Source organism: Ochotona princeps, chromosome 8 (genome assembly GCF_030435755.1).
Source record: "Ochotona princeps isolate mOchPri1 chromosome 8, mOchPri1.hap1, whole genome shotgun sequence".
In the NCBI taxonomy this organism is placed as follows: Eukaryota; Metazoa; Chordata; class Mammalia; order Lagomorpha; family Ochotonidae; genus Ochotona; species Ochotona princeps.
In genome coordinates this window covers 38,333,833-38,351,039 of record NC_080839.1, presented here as the reverse complement: position 1 = coordinate 38,351,039, position 17,207 = coordinate 38,333,833, and the positions used below count along the sequence as shown (strand labels likewise).

General features: G+C 38.5%; 1 protein-coding gene across 4 annotated transcripts in view; it reads right to left on the bottom strand.

Annotated features, from left to right (window-relative positions):
* Positions 1 to 17,207, bottom strand: part of EHBP1 (EH domain binding protein 1) — a 307,647-nt gene that overhangs the window by 44,203 nt on the left and 246,237 nt on the right. For all 4 annotated transcript variants that reach the window (XM_058667867.1, XM_058667869.1, XM_058667868.1 and 1 more), the window contains 4 exons: positions 14,719 to 14,843; positions 12,224 to 12,362; positions 11,979 to 12,085; positions 9,264 to 9,387 (listed from right to left, as the gene is read on the bottom strand). In XM_058667867.1, the coding sequence (XP_058523850.1) occupies positions 9,264 to 9,387; positions 11,979 to 12,085; positions 12,224 to 12,362; positions 14,719 to 14,843 (495 nt within the window). The remainder of the gene's footprint in view (positions 1 to 9,263; positions 9,388 to 11,978; positions 12,086 to 12,223; positions 12,363 to 14,718; positions 14,844 to 17,207) is intronic.

Sequence of the window (17,207 nt, the reverse complement as noted above, 5' to 3'; positions counted from 1 at the left end):
TGCAATGGCTTAACTGATGTGCCAAAACCCACCTCTGCTTTCATTTTTAGATACAGACAATGGATAATTCTGGAGATTAAAAGGAATTAGGTTCCAGTAACAATTCACAGAAATTTTGTTTTTCATTCTTTTATGTCCTCAATTCCCTGTTTTAAAATAAATTTACCACTACATTTGGTGTCTCAAAACATAAAAATGCTGAGTATCATGGCGAAGATTTTAAGATTAACTAATTTATTTGAAAGGCATAAAGGAGAAACACACACACGCACGCGCGCGCGCACACCCCGAGCTTCCATCTGTTGGCTTACTCCTCAAATGGCTGCAAAAGATAAGAATGAACTAGGCAGAAGCTAGGTGTCAAGAACTCCACTCTATTCTACCACATAGCTAGCAGGGGCCCAAGTATTTAGATCATCTTCTGCCATCATTCCAGATGTGTTAGTTACAAAACTGGACTGGGAACAGAGCGGCCAGCACTTAAATTGTCACTGCAATGTGGGGTACCAGTGTGGCAAACACTGGCTTAACTTGTGCCACAATGCCAGCCCCCCAAGTTATTTATTTATTTACTTAAGACTTTTTTATTTCAAAAGTAATTGAGAGAAAGAAAGAGAGAGAGAGAGAGAGACACCTTCTATCTTTTGTTCATTCCCCAAATGGTTGTAAAGGCCAGAGCTTGGCTGGTCTGAAGTGAGGAGCCTGAAGCTTCCAGGTCTCTGTGGTCCCTCCTCTGTTACTTACTCAGGTACATTAGCAGGGAGATGGATCAGAAGCGGAGCAGCTGGAACTCGAATCGGTGCTCATATGGGATGCCAGCACTACAGGTGGAGGCTTAAACTAGAATCCCATGGCATTGTCCCCTATCCCCTGAAGTTTTTAATTCAGTGTTTTCCCTAGGTATATTGAAGATACTTATTAAAACATTTTAAAAAGATTTCTTTATTTTATTTGAGAGAGAGAGAGAGAGAGAAATCTACCTCCTGGTTTGCTCTCCAGATGGTAGTAACAGCCAGGGCTGGGCCACATCAAAGCAAGGAGCTAGGAGCTTCATTCATGTTTCCCATGTGGAGGCAGGGGGCATGCATTCATCTTCCTGTTCACTCCCAAATGCCTGAAAATGCTGGGTGTTCAGGCCCAGAGCTGGAAATTCAACCCAGGCCTCTCATCTAGAGTGGTAGAAACCCAAGTACTGGAATTATCACTGCTGTCTTTCGGGGTGTGCAATATCAGGAAGCTGGAATTAAGTACTGAACCCAGGTATTTGGATATGAACGAGGAAATTATTTAAATGTCTATCTCTACCTAGTATTTTTATTACTCTCGCTGTTAAAGATTTATTTATTTTCCTGGAAAGTCAGATAAACAGAGAGGAGGAGAGACAGAAAGGAAGATCTTTCATCCGATGATTCACTCCCCAAGTGGTCACAAAGGCCTGAGCTGAGCCAATCCAAAGTCAGGAGCCCAGAGCCTCTTCTGGGTCTCCCACAGGGGTGCAGGGTCCCAAGGCTTTGGGCCATCTTCCACTGCTTTCCCAGGCTGTCACAGGTAAGGAGCTGGATGGGAAGCGGAGCTGTTGGGATTAGAACTGGTGCCCATATGGGATCCTGGCACATGCAAGGCGAGGACTTTAGCCACTAGGCTACCATGCCAGGCCCTTTACCTAGTATTTTTAAAAGGTCATCTAGGCTTTTGGAATGGAGATTTTTAAAGAAGGCATCAGGGCCAGTACTGTGGCACAGTGTGGTAAACCTGTGCCTATAAGCGCTTGCATCCCATAGTACACCAGTTGGAGTCTAGCTACTCCACTTTTTTTTCTAATAATAAATTTATTTTACTTTTGATGATGTTTACATAGTTAAGGAGTATGTAAGCCCATGTGGACCACAAAATAGTGTGGGGAGGGTCAAGGAATGAGGGAAAGTGGATGAGATACCTGTTTTTAATCTCCTTTTTTTTTTTTCTTTTTCTGTATCTGAGGAAAGTAGGGAGAGAAGAGGACAGGGCTACTCCCAGCAGCCCACCCGCATCAGTACCGGGGGATGGAGGATGGCCACCCAATATCATCCCAGGGTCCCCTATGCAAAACATGTTCTGAGGGTACTGCTTAAATGATTTTGATAGTTCTGAGATGCTACTGATTTCCTTGCTCCATGGTTGAGGACATCTTTCCAAGGTCCATTAGCAGACATAGTCTACCTTAGAGTCTCCACTCACCCACAAACTCACTGTCAAAGCTTGGCTGGGAGACCTGTCCAATTTTTTCTGCCCTCCAAGGTACTAGATATTTTTTGCAGGCCTCAATGAACTGGTTGTCATGTCTCCCATGAGTACCTGGGCATGCAATCTGTTGCACAGGCCTCTGCAACCAAGGAGACCCAGTTCTGATACATCCTCTCCATGGACAGACGACAGATCCTGTGATTTTCCCCATGGTTAGTGTTCTGAATTCAATGGTCCAGTTGGGGGTTCCCCAAAGCAACCTCACTAGAGGTGATCCCAGACCAGACTCCAGTGTGTGCTGGCCAGTGCAGGGTCTGGCTCAGTCCATCACCACCCACATCAGCTTACACAAACACTGGTGGTTGTAGTTCTGCTCCCAGCCCCATCTTATATGGTAACCACTGGATGTTGCTGCCCAGCCCAGCCCTTTCTACCATATACTCAGCCCTCACACACACCAGCAGGAACTGCAGCCTAGTTGGGGCAAACCCTAGTCAACCCGACCAGGTCTCTCCTCAGCCCCGGTTCCTGTGCATGCTGGGGTGTGCAGCAGACTGGTCCAGTCTATCCCACACTCCATTTGGCTCTTATACACATCAATGGGTGGTGCAGCCTAGCTCAGCCTGACGAACCTCACTATCCAGTCCGCACTCATGCCTGTGGGTGCCATTGTCTGTCCATCCAGGCCTACCCCCAACCTTGGTTCCCAAGCCCACACTCTCCCTACTAGGGCCACTGCCAGTACCAGATATTGTACTTTCCAAGTGGTTCTGCAGTCTGGCCTGACAGGACTTGCCCCAAGTCCCAGTACCTTCTAGCCATACCAAAACCCAACCTAGCCACTCCACTGTTGATCCAGTTCCCTGCTAATGTGCCTGAGAAAGCAGCTGATGATGGCCCAATTAATTGGGCCTGTGCATCCACATGGGAAATGCAATGAAGCTTCTAGTTCCTGGTTTTGGCCTGGCCCAGCCCTGACTGTTGCAGCCATTTGGGGAGTAAACCAGCAAAGGAAAATCAGATTTCTTTCTCTTTACCTCTCCCTCTCTTTAACTCTGCCTTTCTTCATCTCTGTCTTTGCCTTTCACATAAACAAATAACATTAAAAGGCTGTAAAATCAGTACTTTGGATCCTATACTTAAGAAAACTATCACGATCCTTCATTTAGTACCTAAAGGTTAAAAAGTTGTAAGATACAATTTTATTATAATCCTTCTTCCCAAATGTTTACTTTTTATACTCATAATGTAGACATCACCTTCTTAAATAACTGAAGCATTAGATTAAAACACTATTAGAGTAAGAGAGTTTGATAACACATAAAATAAAGCTAGAATTGTACTGAAAAAGAAACATCATTTATCATAGTAACATCACTTGTAGCATACAGTACAAGGCCCCATAACATATCCATCATAAGCTCCACTTTTTACAAAGATTACAACATTGCTGGCACAGTTCCATCAATCACTACATTTACATGCACTGTATCAGCTTGGAATGCATACAGTACATATTTCTGCTCCTCAAGTAACCTGTATAAACTTCCTAGAAACTTACTCCTCCTCAATAACTTTATATATACATCATTAAGAGCTGGTGGGAAAAAATTTAAAATATCTTCAATATTTGCCTAAGGATCTTACAGGTCTCAGCACAGAATGACAAAAAATAAAATTAAGCTTGTATTGTGGTGTAGTTGGTTAGCTGTCATCTATAAATGCTGGCACACCATATGGGTGTTGGTTCAAGTCCTGGCTGCTCTGCTTTCAATCTAGCTTCCTGCCAGCAGGTCTGGGAAAACAGAAGAGGATGGTCTAAGTGATTTCGACTTTTGTACCTATGTGGGAGACCTGGAAGAAGCTTGTGGCTCTTGGTCCCTGGCTACTGGATTTAGCCTGGCCCAGCCCTAGCCACTGTGGTCATTTGAGGAGAACCAAATTGGATGAAATATCTCTCCCTATCTCCCCCCACTTACTCCCGGCTCCCAACTCCCACCCCCATCATTTTGCCTTTCGAGTTCAGACTATCACTGAATCAGTACTGTTCAACAATTTTAGAGGGAAGCAGATGTAAAAATCCCAACAGCTGCTGTTTCTGTTATTTATACCTTATGCAGCTCCCTGGCATGTCCCCAACTTGTTGCATTACCTATTAAGACTCTCTTTTCAACAAGTTCTAGATGAAAGGGCAGGTAGCCTAGAGGTTAAGATGCTTATGTCCCACAGAGGAATACCTGGGTTCAATATTCAGCTGGTAGTTCCTGACTCTAGCATCCTGCTATTACAAACCCTAGTAGTGATGACACGAGTAATCAGATTCCTGACATCCATATGACACTGAGCTGGACTGACCTCTCAGCTTCCAGGTCCTGACTATAGCCTGGAACTATCCCCAGATTTGGTAGGTATTTGAAGAGTGAACCAGCTGAAGGGAGCGCTAGCCTCTCTCGCTGAATCTCAAACAAACAAAACACTGAATAAAACACCTCAGAAAATATGTATTATAAAAACCACATACAAATTTCAACAAAACAAGTTAATCTTTTAATGTAATCGTTCTATAATTTTAAAAAGTAATTAATTTTCATTTAAGTTGAAAGAGAGAAAAAGAGAAAGAGATTGTCTATCAACTGGCTCATTTGCCAAATTTCCATGACAGCCAGGGCTGGGCCAGGTCTATAGACAGGAGTCCAGAACTCTGGTTCTCCCACATAGGTTGTAGGGACTCAAGTACTTGAAAAATCATGTGGTGCCTCTCAAGGTTTGCATTAGCAGGAAGCATGGGTTGGCAGCAGAAAGCCCAGGATACAGGTATTCTCAGCTGAGATATTTTTTTAAAAAGATTTATTTTATTTTTATTGCAAAGTTAGATATACAGAGAGGAGGAGAGACAGAGAGGAAGATCTTCCATCCCATGATTCACTCCCCAAGTGACCGCAACGGCCGGTTCCATGCCAATCCGAAGCTGGGAGCCAGGAACTTCTTCTAGGTCTCCCATGTGGGTGCAAGGTCCCAGGGCTTTGGGCCATGCTTAACTGCTCTCCCAGGCCACAAGCAGGGAGCAAGATGGGAAGTGGAGCTGCTGGGATTAGAACCGGCGCCCATATGGGATCCTGGCTCATTCAAGGAGCGGACTTGAACCACTAGGCCACCGCACCGGACCCTCTAAGCTGGAATTTAATCATCCTGCCATTTATTTCTGCTCAACTTATTCTACAAAAATTGTGAAGTACCTTTGTGTATTCTTTTCCTACTTTCTTACTAGAGCCTTGTGCCAACATGTCAGGGTTTTTTTTTAAACTGAAACAATAGATACAAGTGTGTCTGTCATATAAAATAGATATGGTGGGGGACTTACACCTCCGGCGCCAGTATGGCATAAGGAGTCCTAGAGACTCCACTTCTGATGCGGCTCCCTAACTAATGACCTGGGAAGGAGGTGGAGGATGGCCCAAGTGTGGGCTTCTGCATGTACCCACCTGGGAGACCTGGAAAAAGCTCCAGGCTTCAGACGTTGCGGCCATTTGAGAAGTGAACGAGCGGATGGAAAATATGTCTGTCCTTTCTCTGTTAACTATCCCTTTCAGATATATAAACAAAGAAATCTCAAAAAAAAAAAGATAAGGAAATGAATTAAGAGCCAGAAAATCTAAAAGCCTGAATTCAAGCCCTAATTCTGCCATTACTAATAGGGTCATCTTAAGTGAGTCATTTCCCCTATCTGAGTCTCAGTTCGTTCCATGGTGTAATGAATATGGATACTCTCTGGCTGAGATTCAGAAGGTAACTGAAATCTCATACATGCTAGAAAAAAGGTACTAGAATGTTAAATGAAGAATTGGAATATATAGGAATACAGAAATGGAATGGATTAATATATGCTTCAGAGTTTTTAGCACCTTACTTTGTACTTTTAGATATAAACTCGTTTTTAGGTAAATCTGCAAATAGCAGTTATATGGGAAGAGGGTCGAACTCCTTCAAGTTGACTCTCTGAGTTTATCAAATTGCAAGACTAAATTAGATTTAGTCTAAATCTATAGTACAGATTCAGTCATAATCAGATTCTGTGCTTGGGAGTAAAAAATATAATAAGCCCCAAAGAGATTCTAGGATAAATTTACAGTGTCTGACTGAGTTCTAGATCATAAACTATCTTCAGATAAAATGTGGTGTTTCAAGGCTTCACTAATGAAATGTGGGGAAGGAAGGAGAACTCAGGTCTACTTTGTTTAGAACCCTCAACAGGAGCCCGGCACAACAGCCTAGTGGTTAGATCCTCATCTTACAATCCCTAGGATCCCATATAGGTGCCAGTTCGTGTCCCAGCTGCTCCACCTCCCATCCAGCTCCCTGCTTGTGGCCTGGGAAGGCAGCAAAGGATGGCCCAATGCCTTGGGACCCTGCACCCGTGTGGGAGGCCTGCAAGAAGCTTCTGGATTCTGGTTTTAGATCGGCTCAGTTCTGGCCATTTTGGCTACTTGAGGAGTGAACCAGCAGATGGAAGATCTTTCTGTCTGTCTCTCCTTCTCTCTGTAAGTCTGATTTTCCAATAAAAATAAATAAATCTTTTTTTTTTAAATAAATAAATCTTAAAAAAAAAACCCTCAACAAATTAGACTCCTTGTCTAAATGAAACAAGGAATCAGAATTTTTACCTTCTTTTCTAGTGGTTTAAGATTTCTTGTATAGGGCCCGGCAGCGTGGCCTAGCGGCTAAAGTCCTCGCCTTGAAAGCCCCGGGATCCCATATGGGCGCCGGTTCTTATCCCGGCAGCTCCACTTCCCATCCAGCTCCCTGCTTGTGGCCTGGGAGGGCAGTTGAGGACGGCCCAATGCATTGGGACACTGCACCCGCGTGGGAGACCCGGAAGAGGTTCCAGGTTCCCAGCATCGGATCGGCGCGCATCGGCCCGTTGCGGCTCACTTGGGGAGTGAATCATCGGACGGAAGATCTTCCTCTCTGTCTCTCCTCCTCTGTGTATATCTGGCTGTAATAAAATGAATAAATCTTTAAAAAAAAAAATAAAATAAAATGAATAAATCTTTAAAAAAAAAAAAAGATTTCTTGTATAGTAATATCTAACTTAACCAGTATAGTCAGGTAAGACGGATCCATTTCCAATTGCTTAAGAAAAGCTTAAAAAGTCCCTGTAAAATACTTAAAAGAAATAATTTAAAAATGTTTAAATTCATATTTAAAATTTTATATTAATTTTGGAGTGGTGCTGTGGCACACTGGGTTAAGCTGCTGTTTGCAATGCCAGCCTCCCATATCAGAGGGCAGGTTTGTGTCCCAGATGCTCCATTTCTGATCCCATGCCCTACTAATGAATATGCTTGGGGAGGCACTGGAAAATGGCACAAGTGCTTCAGTCTCCGTCATCCATGTGGAAAATATGGATGGTACTCTGGGTTCCTGCACTTGGCCTGGACCAGCCCCAACCACTATGGCCATGTGGAGAGTAAACCAGTGGATAGGTGTCTCTGTCTCTCCCTTTTGCTCTGTTATTCTGTCCTTCAAATAAATAAATCTTTTAAAAAGAAAAACCAGAAAACAGTATATTAGCTTATGGGTGCATGCTGAGTCTATACAACTGTATGTGTATAAGGCTTGGCACACATTGTAACTTGTTAAGGGAATGGTAATAATGGTCTAGGTGATCTGGTATAGCAGGAAGGGTCCTGTGTGGTAACAGTTCTGGGGACCCAAACTTAGTCCAAGCTCTACCACTCAGTGATGTGTGTCACCTTAACCATTTTCCCTTGCCTCCATCTGCTTACCTGTACAATGAGAGGACTTCGTAATAGTTTTTATGTTTTTAACAGTTTTTTGTCTTAATTTTACTTTTTCTTCAAACTATTCAAACAAGCCTCTTTCAAATAAATAAATTTAGAGCCTCTCTATTTGAATAAGGTAAGGATGCTAGATGTCCATTTATTTTCTGTTCCCTTAATATCTGGGCAATCCGAGGTGTCTCTGAAAAAGCTTTTTGGCTCCGTAAGAAACCTTATGAAACTCTCTGGGCCAGATAAAGCCCAACTTCTTATTTGTTCTAATATATTTTGATATCATCGGTAGATGCAGTCTCAAAATGATCCATAAAAATGCTTAATTTTGGAGCTCTTCAATTGTAAATATAATTTTGGAAAACAGAGGAGTTCAGAGAAGGTTTCCAATCCTAAATCATACTGTTCAATTATATTTTAACACTGTCATAAAATTAAAGCAATTTGACCAGGTGAATGGACTTCAGATTTTTTTTTAACATTTCTTCTTAATATAACTTTCAAGTTGGTACAAATTATTTGAAAATATTTCCCATCTTTGTCCTTTTTAAAAAGTACCATTTTAAAGACACACATGAACACATGCACTTTTCCAATAGCATATTGTGCTCTTAGATCTGTTCAATCAGCATTGGTAATCAGCACCCAGTAACAATCTACCTTCTGGTTAGAAGCTAACTTGCTATTAACCAGTCTTTAAAAACCTTGTTATATATACCTTAATCCTTTCAAATGCAACTGTGACACAAAGTATTACAGATTTTTAAAAACCTGTTTCCTTGAGGAAAAAAAACTGTGGAGCATCAGTAACCAGATAGTATTCTCAAATTTCAGTGATCTAGTCCATGGAGCCGTCCCCTATGCATAGTGCTCTGTTTCATGCGGTACATGGCTTTAGCTGGCCAAATCTTTTTTTTCCCCCAATGAATCAGTAGAACAGTAAAGATCTTACTTTTTTTTTAAAAGCAGTGGCATATCAATGAGGCACAGATGTGTATTCCAACTCTGCATGGATGAGCACACTGTTCAATAGTGCTGGCTCACACGGTATCAGGGCGAGTTATCACTTCCCATGAAGGCACTCTTATCACCAGGGCCCAGAGAGGTGGCTGCAAATCGCAGCCTTTTTATTTTCAAGGCAGTTTTGCTGAACATTCAGGCTTCAAAGATTCACACTTCCAAAACTCTATAAGAGTTTGTGAACGCTCAATTTGCCAAAACTGTTTACAGTGTAATTGGGCACCGTACCTGTGTCCATGAGATAGCGAAGGCGCTTCTCCACCAGCGCGGCACGGGTGTCAATTTGCTTTTGCTCATTCTCTAGTGCTGCCAATTCTCCTACAACATACTGACTGGTGTCTTTGAACCCTTTCTGTTAACGAGAACAAACAGGAAGGAAAAAAAAAGTCACTTGTAAGTTACATTTTTTCTTTCTACAAACACTTAGTAAACCACTTACCTAGAGAACCAAATATAACCTTAGTATTTCCCTTAATACCAAAAAGCAGCTCCCTGTGATTCAGGAATTTTTCATATGTATTATGTATACCAAACTTTTGTCAACAGAGAACCTTCCAGCTGTTTAGTATTATATTTATCATTTTACAGGCAGATCTGCCAGGTTTAAAAAGTTGACACTGAGTTAAAAAAGTCTTTCCTTAGAGTTAAGTCAGATTTACTTAAACATGGACAAGGGGGAGCAGAAGATTTTCCCTTTGGTGATTATCAAAACACCAGTGGCATCTTTATTTCAAAGCGTGATCTGCAAAAATGGATTTTTACTGGAATTGATCCTCTAAAAGCATCCATCCTGAGAGAACCAAAGATTTATTCTATAAAAATACAAAATGTAAAAGACATTTTTTATTTCTTAGGGACTATATTATTTAAAAAAATTCTAAAAAATGATGAAAGAGAAGTTTGCATATCTCCATTTTTCTCTCTAGCTGGGTCCTGGACTTCAACATGTCATTCTGTTGATGTCTCACTACTTATTACACAGCAATTCTAACCTGATAAGGGGTTTCAAACTTTACTACAAAGGATCTGATACGACTAGTTTATTGAGCTGGTTAATCTTCCAATTAGCTAAATTTGCATTTCAATTTGAAATTTTACTTTTCATAACCATTTCTATCGAAAAAAACTTATGTTTAGAAGAAATAATGGTTCTATTATAAAGTGTCAGTGTAACTTCAGTTTTTATTTTCATGTTACACATTTAAATAATTAGAGTTACTATTGGTAGTACTGACACCAAAATGGATTAATTATAGCTCTCCATTTGAAACTTTCTTTCTTTTCATATTTCTAGCACTACAAGTCCTAAGTAGCTGAGAAATACTGAACAACTGCTGAAGTGATTGCCCTCACCAACACTACTATCTTCAGCACATACAACACTATTCAGAGAAACAAATGTGAACAACCTGCTCCTGTCAAATCCTTTCCCCCTCTACAGGCATGCTGGTATCTAACAGGCTATGAGGAACTGTCTTCTGTTACTTTCCAATCAGGAAACACCAAAAATTACGTTATTTATGAGTATGCTCTGTAGTTCTTGTGATCTACTGTAATATATAGGCCTTTTGAACTATTAATTTATAACCACATATGAACTCAGTTTATACAAACCTACTGTTTATTGGTAGTGGCAGTCAGTAAGTTTAAAGTTGAAATACTTTAAGAAATAAAGCTGACAATTTCTCAGGATAGCCTGATCCAAAAATATCATTGCATTTTTTAAAAGATTCATAAAAATTAAACATTCTTCCATTTCTCTACAAAATTAACACTGGAATTATAATAACCAAATAAATGCTAAGATTAACTTTAAAATCTGGAATAATCTAGTAAATATTATTTGAATTTATCTGCTAAACAGAAGACTATTTTCAAAATGGACTTTTCCTTCTCACACTCCCATCCACAGAAAAAGCAAATATAGTTTCGTTGACAAAGAAAAAACAGATAAGGTGGCAGAAGTTTTCTTAATATAGGAACAAATTCCATATCACTTTTCTTTAGTGTGAATACACAGTATACTCAAGTATTCTGCAACTTACAAGTTTTACCAAATAGTTCATCAGGAAATACTTGTGAACTATTCTTTTGACTAAGACTTTTCCAAGTGTTCTGAAGTGAACAACTTAAAAAGAGAAACTATTAGAGCTCTGAAACACAGCTGGTGACTGTGAGTGCATTACAAGAAATTTAAAATACAAGAAGATTATTTTAACCATAAAAATAATGAAAATATTTAGACAAATTTATAGTTAATAAAAAAAAGTAGCACCATTAAAACAGACCTATGCTTCCAGACAAAAATACAAGTTAGAACTTGTTCTTCCTGCTTCTGTCCCGCAGCTGTCCATCAAAAGCAGCTTTCTCCCTGCGGTCTATCAAATATTTCCCTCACAAATCAATTTTACACATGATCAGCCCATACCCCTACCGAGCTGAACCTCCCCGTTAATTAAGTGAAGAAATTACCATATATATTATATTAATGCAAACATCATTCAGCTAGTAATTCACGGCTGATCTGGATAATGGAAAGGTTGAACACCCATTAACCCAAGCCAACAAAATGGGTTGGCTGAGAAATTCTAGCAGGTCTCATGTGACTTTTCCTTCTAACTGCAGCTCTGCGGTATCTGCTATTGTAATAATTAAAATCCTCCCGGTAGATCAATACTGGAATCTCTTTATGGGAAGTGCCCTGATGGAAATGTCTCAAGGAAGCTGGGGCTGTGGAACTCTGAAAAATTCATTTTTTTTATCTGACAATTATCACCACACTGCAGACTAATTCAACAGTGCACCCCTCTCACTCTGCTTTGAATGCACTGGAGATTGACATCTTAAAAAACCTAACATCTCATTTTAACAAATAAAGGCACTATTTCCACATACAGTTTGGAATTATCAGCAATCATGAAACCACACAAAAAATTAATATACATTAAGCACTTCATCTTCTGATGGCTTCCTCTGAGTTTCAGTTATCGCCGCCTTCTCCTCATTTCCTTTCTTTGTATCTTCCTGTATTGATCTCTGCCCTTTCATGTCTTAAAAAAGAGGAAAGACATGTAATATTATTATAAAGTTTGATATTTGTATATTGAAATTAGAGATTTATGTTAACAAGTTTTTAGTATATACATTTTGTTGAATACTGTTAAATCATTTTTTCAAAGTGTTCCTACCTGGTCTGTTCTCAACATATTGACTGAAAGACTGAAGTTGAGTTTTTCTGACTGTAGAATCCTTGCTGAACACAACAGGATTTTTAAAATGTTCTGTTGCTTTTTGTAACCGTTCAGTCTGGAGATCTTCAGTGCCATTCTAAGAGTAAAACAATACATGCTTTTAGAGTCCTGATTTCATAAATGTGAAATCACACATTTAGAAAGCATTTTATTTGAGACAATGCAGACTTAGAAAGTTGGAAACCTTCTGAAAGAAAGGGCTTTTTTTTCTAAATAGCTCAACTCTAAGTTCCATTGTCCATAATAAAAAACTTTGGGATGCAAGGTTTAAACTCTTGATACCTATGATACAAGATGGCATGAACCTCGAGTGTTCGCCTAGTGATTGGTATCTTTTTAAAAGCTATGCTGCCGTCTATTCCTCCTACTATTCTGCCCCATCAGCTTGTACAGCCCCACAGACTGGTATGACAAGAAGAAATAGTTTCTAATTTTATGCCCATTGAGATAAACCACTAATGCTGGATGAAGGCTAAAAAGTACGATTATAATACTACCCCACTGAATGGCATTTCATCAGCTATAACTTTCCAAAGCCAGATTTGTAAGTAAGCCTTTTACAGCTAAGGAAACTACAATTATCTTTTCCAGAGCTCCCTATGTTAATACTGGTAACAAATTCAAATGGTTCTATCAACAAGAAATATCCCAGAAGACTGAATCATTGCAGTGTGTGGAAGCTGCAGATACCGAGGTGCTGTGTACCAAACAAATATTTCATTTTATACCTAATCTTTTATTATTTTTATTAAGTGTTTTGAAAGTAAATAGGGAAAGGCTAAGATGCATGACTAATAGCTAAGCCTGCTGAATGCTGAAACTGGTTATCAAAAGCTACCAAGACTTTGCCCTTCCTCTGCATTGAGACAATCAGTAATGAGGGAGCCCTCCAATGGCCTATTCTCTAGCCTCAAGGAGGCCAGGGATACAGAATCCTCAAGGGAAGGTAACAGTTTATCCTTTTCCACAAACACAGAATGCCTCATTTATAAACGTGTAAACTGCATTTTATTTAAAAAATAAATAAAAACCCAAATCAATGATGAAAGCTTCAAGAGAACAGATGGACTCGATATGTTCATTATAAGCATTTTCAAAACCATAAATGAAAAGATTCATAAAGACAATCTGTTTAAAACATACTTTTGTTGGAATAACTTTAAAAATTACATAAGAGATTTTTAGGGAAGCAAAAGCAATTTAATCCAAGTAGGTGATTAAATCAAACTGGAAGTGCCTTTTTGAGTTATCTAGTGTAAACACACACACACACATCCCATCAACATCATGCTTATAATATCCCAGATATGTACTCACTAAACTTTTCTTAAAAGCATGAATTTTATTATTATACCTATCTAATAGTCTAAAACTCAAGTCTTTACCAAAATAAACAAACACAGCTAAATTTTTTTAAGGCCTGGCAACATGCTAAAAAATCAGTGCGATTAGCCAGCAAATCCCATCTTAAGAAACCTTTTTATGACTAGGGACTTCTGCCACTTTACAAATGTATTCCTCTAAACCCACTAATTCAGTTAGCCTTTTCAATCCATTGTATTATTCTTAGTCCAGCTTCATTCTGCATTAAATCCACTGCAGAAAGCTAAATTGAACGCAAAAAACCAGACCTGATCCAGGCTTCCTTTTGTTCAAAGATAGAGACCCAAAGTCCTCTGGAGCTGCCACACACTTTCATCACCAATTTATAGAAACCGACAATATACGGGAAAAGCAATGAAAGTCATTGTTTTGAGACTTCAAAGCATCTCTGTGTCAGGGGAAGGAAATCCTTTCAGTCAGCAGGGCAGTCCCCATAGTCCGCAGGTGGGTGAAAAGTTATACAGGACTGGAAGTGCCCTAAAGCTAGAGAAATACTAATGATACATGGAGTAGAAAGGGAGAAGGGTAGTATGTGGTGGTGGTGTGTGTGGAGAGTATAACATACACTAATCTTAGATTGAGGCATTTCTGCTAAGTGTTAAACACAGTAAGAGTCACAATGACACAAAACACATGCAAGTATCTTAAATATATTCAATCACATCATTATCTCTAGGGTAAACTGTATTCATAAAAATAAAAGAACTTTTCATTCATCTAAACAGATAAAACAATGAAGGTAATGAAAAAATGCCAAAGTTCTTTTAGAAATATACTTCTTGCAAAATATACATCTATATACAGACATTATAAGTTTCTATGAACCCTGTACTTTTATTCAAAACAGTACTCTGAAACAGTGATATCTCTGAAAAACTGAATATGAATTGATTTCCATGTGGATATTTAATTACTGGTTATCTAATAAAAAGTTTTAGATCTTAATTTTAGAGCAAAGAATTAGGGAGGAAACTTTTTAAGATTGTAAGGGGCTAGCAGAAACTAGAATATAAAGATATGGAGCTACGTGCTTGAAAAGTAAGATTTACCTTAATGTCTTGCTCTGAGCTCTCAGTTACACTTTTCTGGGCATCAGTGGAGGGTGAATTTGCAACTTGTGGCTGAGGTTCTAGGAGCTTCTTCAATTTCAAGTCCACCAGCTTACTATTTTGTTCTGTAAAATATACAAATACCATGAAAAACCGAATGAGATGTGTACATATACATATACATATATAGACATCATTTGTAGGTGATATAAAATATTATATTTCAAAAAAGGAAAAGATATGAGGGTTTTGAAATAACTAATCATATTAGACACATGCAGCCTGTATGTGATATATGAGACTTCAAGAAGTATTTAGAAAACAAAAAGAGAAATTCACCTTGATGAAAAAACAATTGATATTTATGAACGATTTTTAATAATATGGATGTTCCATAAACTTTGTGAAGATCTCTTATTTATATTTATATAAATCATTACAAAAGTTACATGCAGTTGAAACAGCTTTTATGAGGGCAGGCATTTGGCCTAGAGATTAAGAAGCTGGTTAAACTGTCTCTGTTCCATACTGGAGTACCTAGGTTTGATTCCCAGCACTGGCTCCTGATTCCAGCTTCCTGCTAATGCAGAAGCTGGGAGGTAGCAGGTTATAAGGTTCATGTAGCTGGGTCCCAGCCACTCATGGTGGAGACTGGGAATGAAGTCCTGGCTCCAAACTTCAGCCTGGCCTTGTCTTGGCTTCTGTAGGTATCTGAAGACTGAAGCAGCCAACAGGAGTTCATTCTCAGAAAAACATACATACAATGCCATATTAAAAGAAGCTCTTTCTTAACACGTATCTCAGACATTCACATACAGACCACTAGCATTCAATGCCCATGTGTACATGTATACAACCAACACTGAAGCAGGACACAAGTTTATACATACACTTTCTGCATAGATGGCAGAAATACAAGCACAATGTTTTTGAAATGTATAAATACAAGTAGAAATATATACTAGGATAGTGTCTAAGAGTTTTTTAAATAAACAACTTCCAAGTTATTTTTATCAAGTATATTGGTCTACAGTAATAAAGTAGAGAAACAAGTGAGGACAAAATATTTCTATTTAATTCACACAAAGCAATTCCTTAATAAAATGATTATAAAAGATATGCCAACCATTTGGTGAATGATATTTTTCATAAAGATTAATAACTTTTCTAATTATAAGACTCATAATAAATGCTATTATCATTACTTTCATGCAAATTGGCTAGTTTATATTGCTAGGCTTCTTTTTTAAACAATATCTGATGAACCATGGTCAAATCAAGATGAAGATTAAACAATTTATTATTAAAACGTTATGACTTTTATATACATACTAAAAAAAGAATTTTGGGGAAAATAAAGCAAGGATAAAGTCATAAGACATTCTACGTGCTTTCAGATTCTACTTTGAATTTCTATTTCTTAGTGAGACGAAATAACCACAGATATCAACTGGGAACCCTGTCTGTATACATGTCAATACCAACTGGCATGCTGGGAGTTGTAAACAATAGAATAATTTATTCCAAATAGGAAGATGTAAATATGTGTTCTTACTGTAATAAACAAAGTAGGAAGAAGTTTTAAAAACACATGAGTCAAGGCAAAATGAACTAATCTTTGAAGTATCTCACAAAGTTTCTACTGCTCAAAGTAGGAAATTGCCTTCATTGTCATAATCTGTTATAAAGTAAGAATATATGCATCACTTACTGTCACTGATTTTAATACTTCTATAAATTCAATGTAAAAGCTTCAGTTCAGTACTTATTTCTGGAGCATTAAGGGGATGCTACAGATTTTTGAGAAAAGCTTTAGCTGGAAGTTTTGGTTGGTGGCAGGTAAACAACAAACTTTTTTTAATTCAAATCATACAAGTTCTACAATATTGTAAATTGAAAAAAGGACAAATTGGTTCTAATATGGGGTTAAAAATTTTAAAATTTCCATAAATCTTACCATATATCCAAGCACTCTCTTGGACTTGCATAGTTATAAATATACTGACCTCTATGCAACAACAGTATAATTTAATACTGGGCCATGAAGGAGCTATTGACAAAAGGATTTCTGGGGTGTTCTTTATGATCAGGAAAAGCATGGTCAACTGTTTTCTGGAGAAGTAACAGCATGATTTCAAATGGGGGAAAAATAAAATTGATTAGCTTTGCAGGTATATGCCATGAATGGGAAAAAGAATGCTGTTCTTTAAAGCATTTTTTTTCCTCCATAGAAACATACTGATAATAGATTTTGACTCTTTACCTCCAAGTCTAAAGAGATTTCTGAAGAGTTTTCATTGCCAAATTCAATTCAATACTCATCTACAGAACCTCTCTGGTACAAAGCTTTGGGATGGCTATTTGCTGCTGGCTTCTAAAAGCAATGTATCTGGAGCTCTCACCTATTAAGAATCACCATCAAGTATCTTTATATACTTACAAGACTCAATTGACAATGTGATTTACTGATACAAGATTAATTTAAAAAC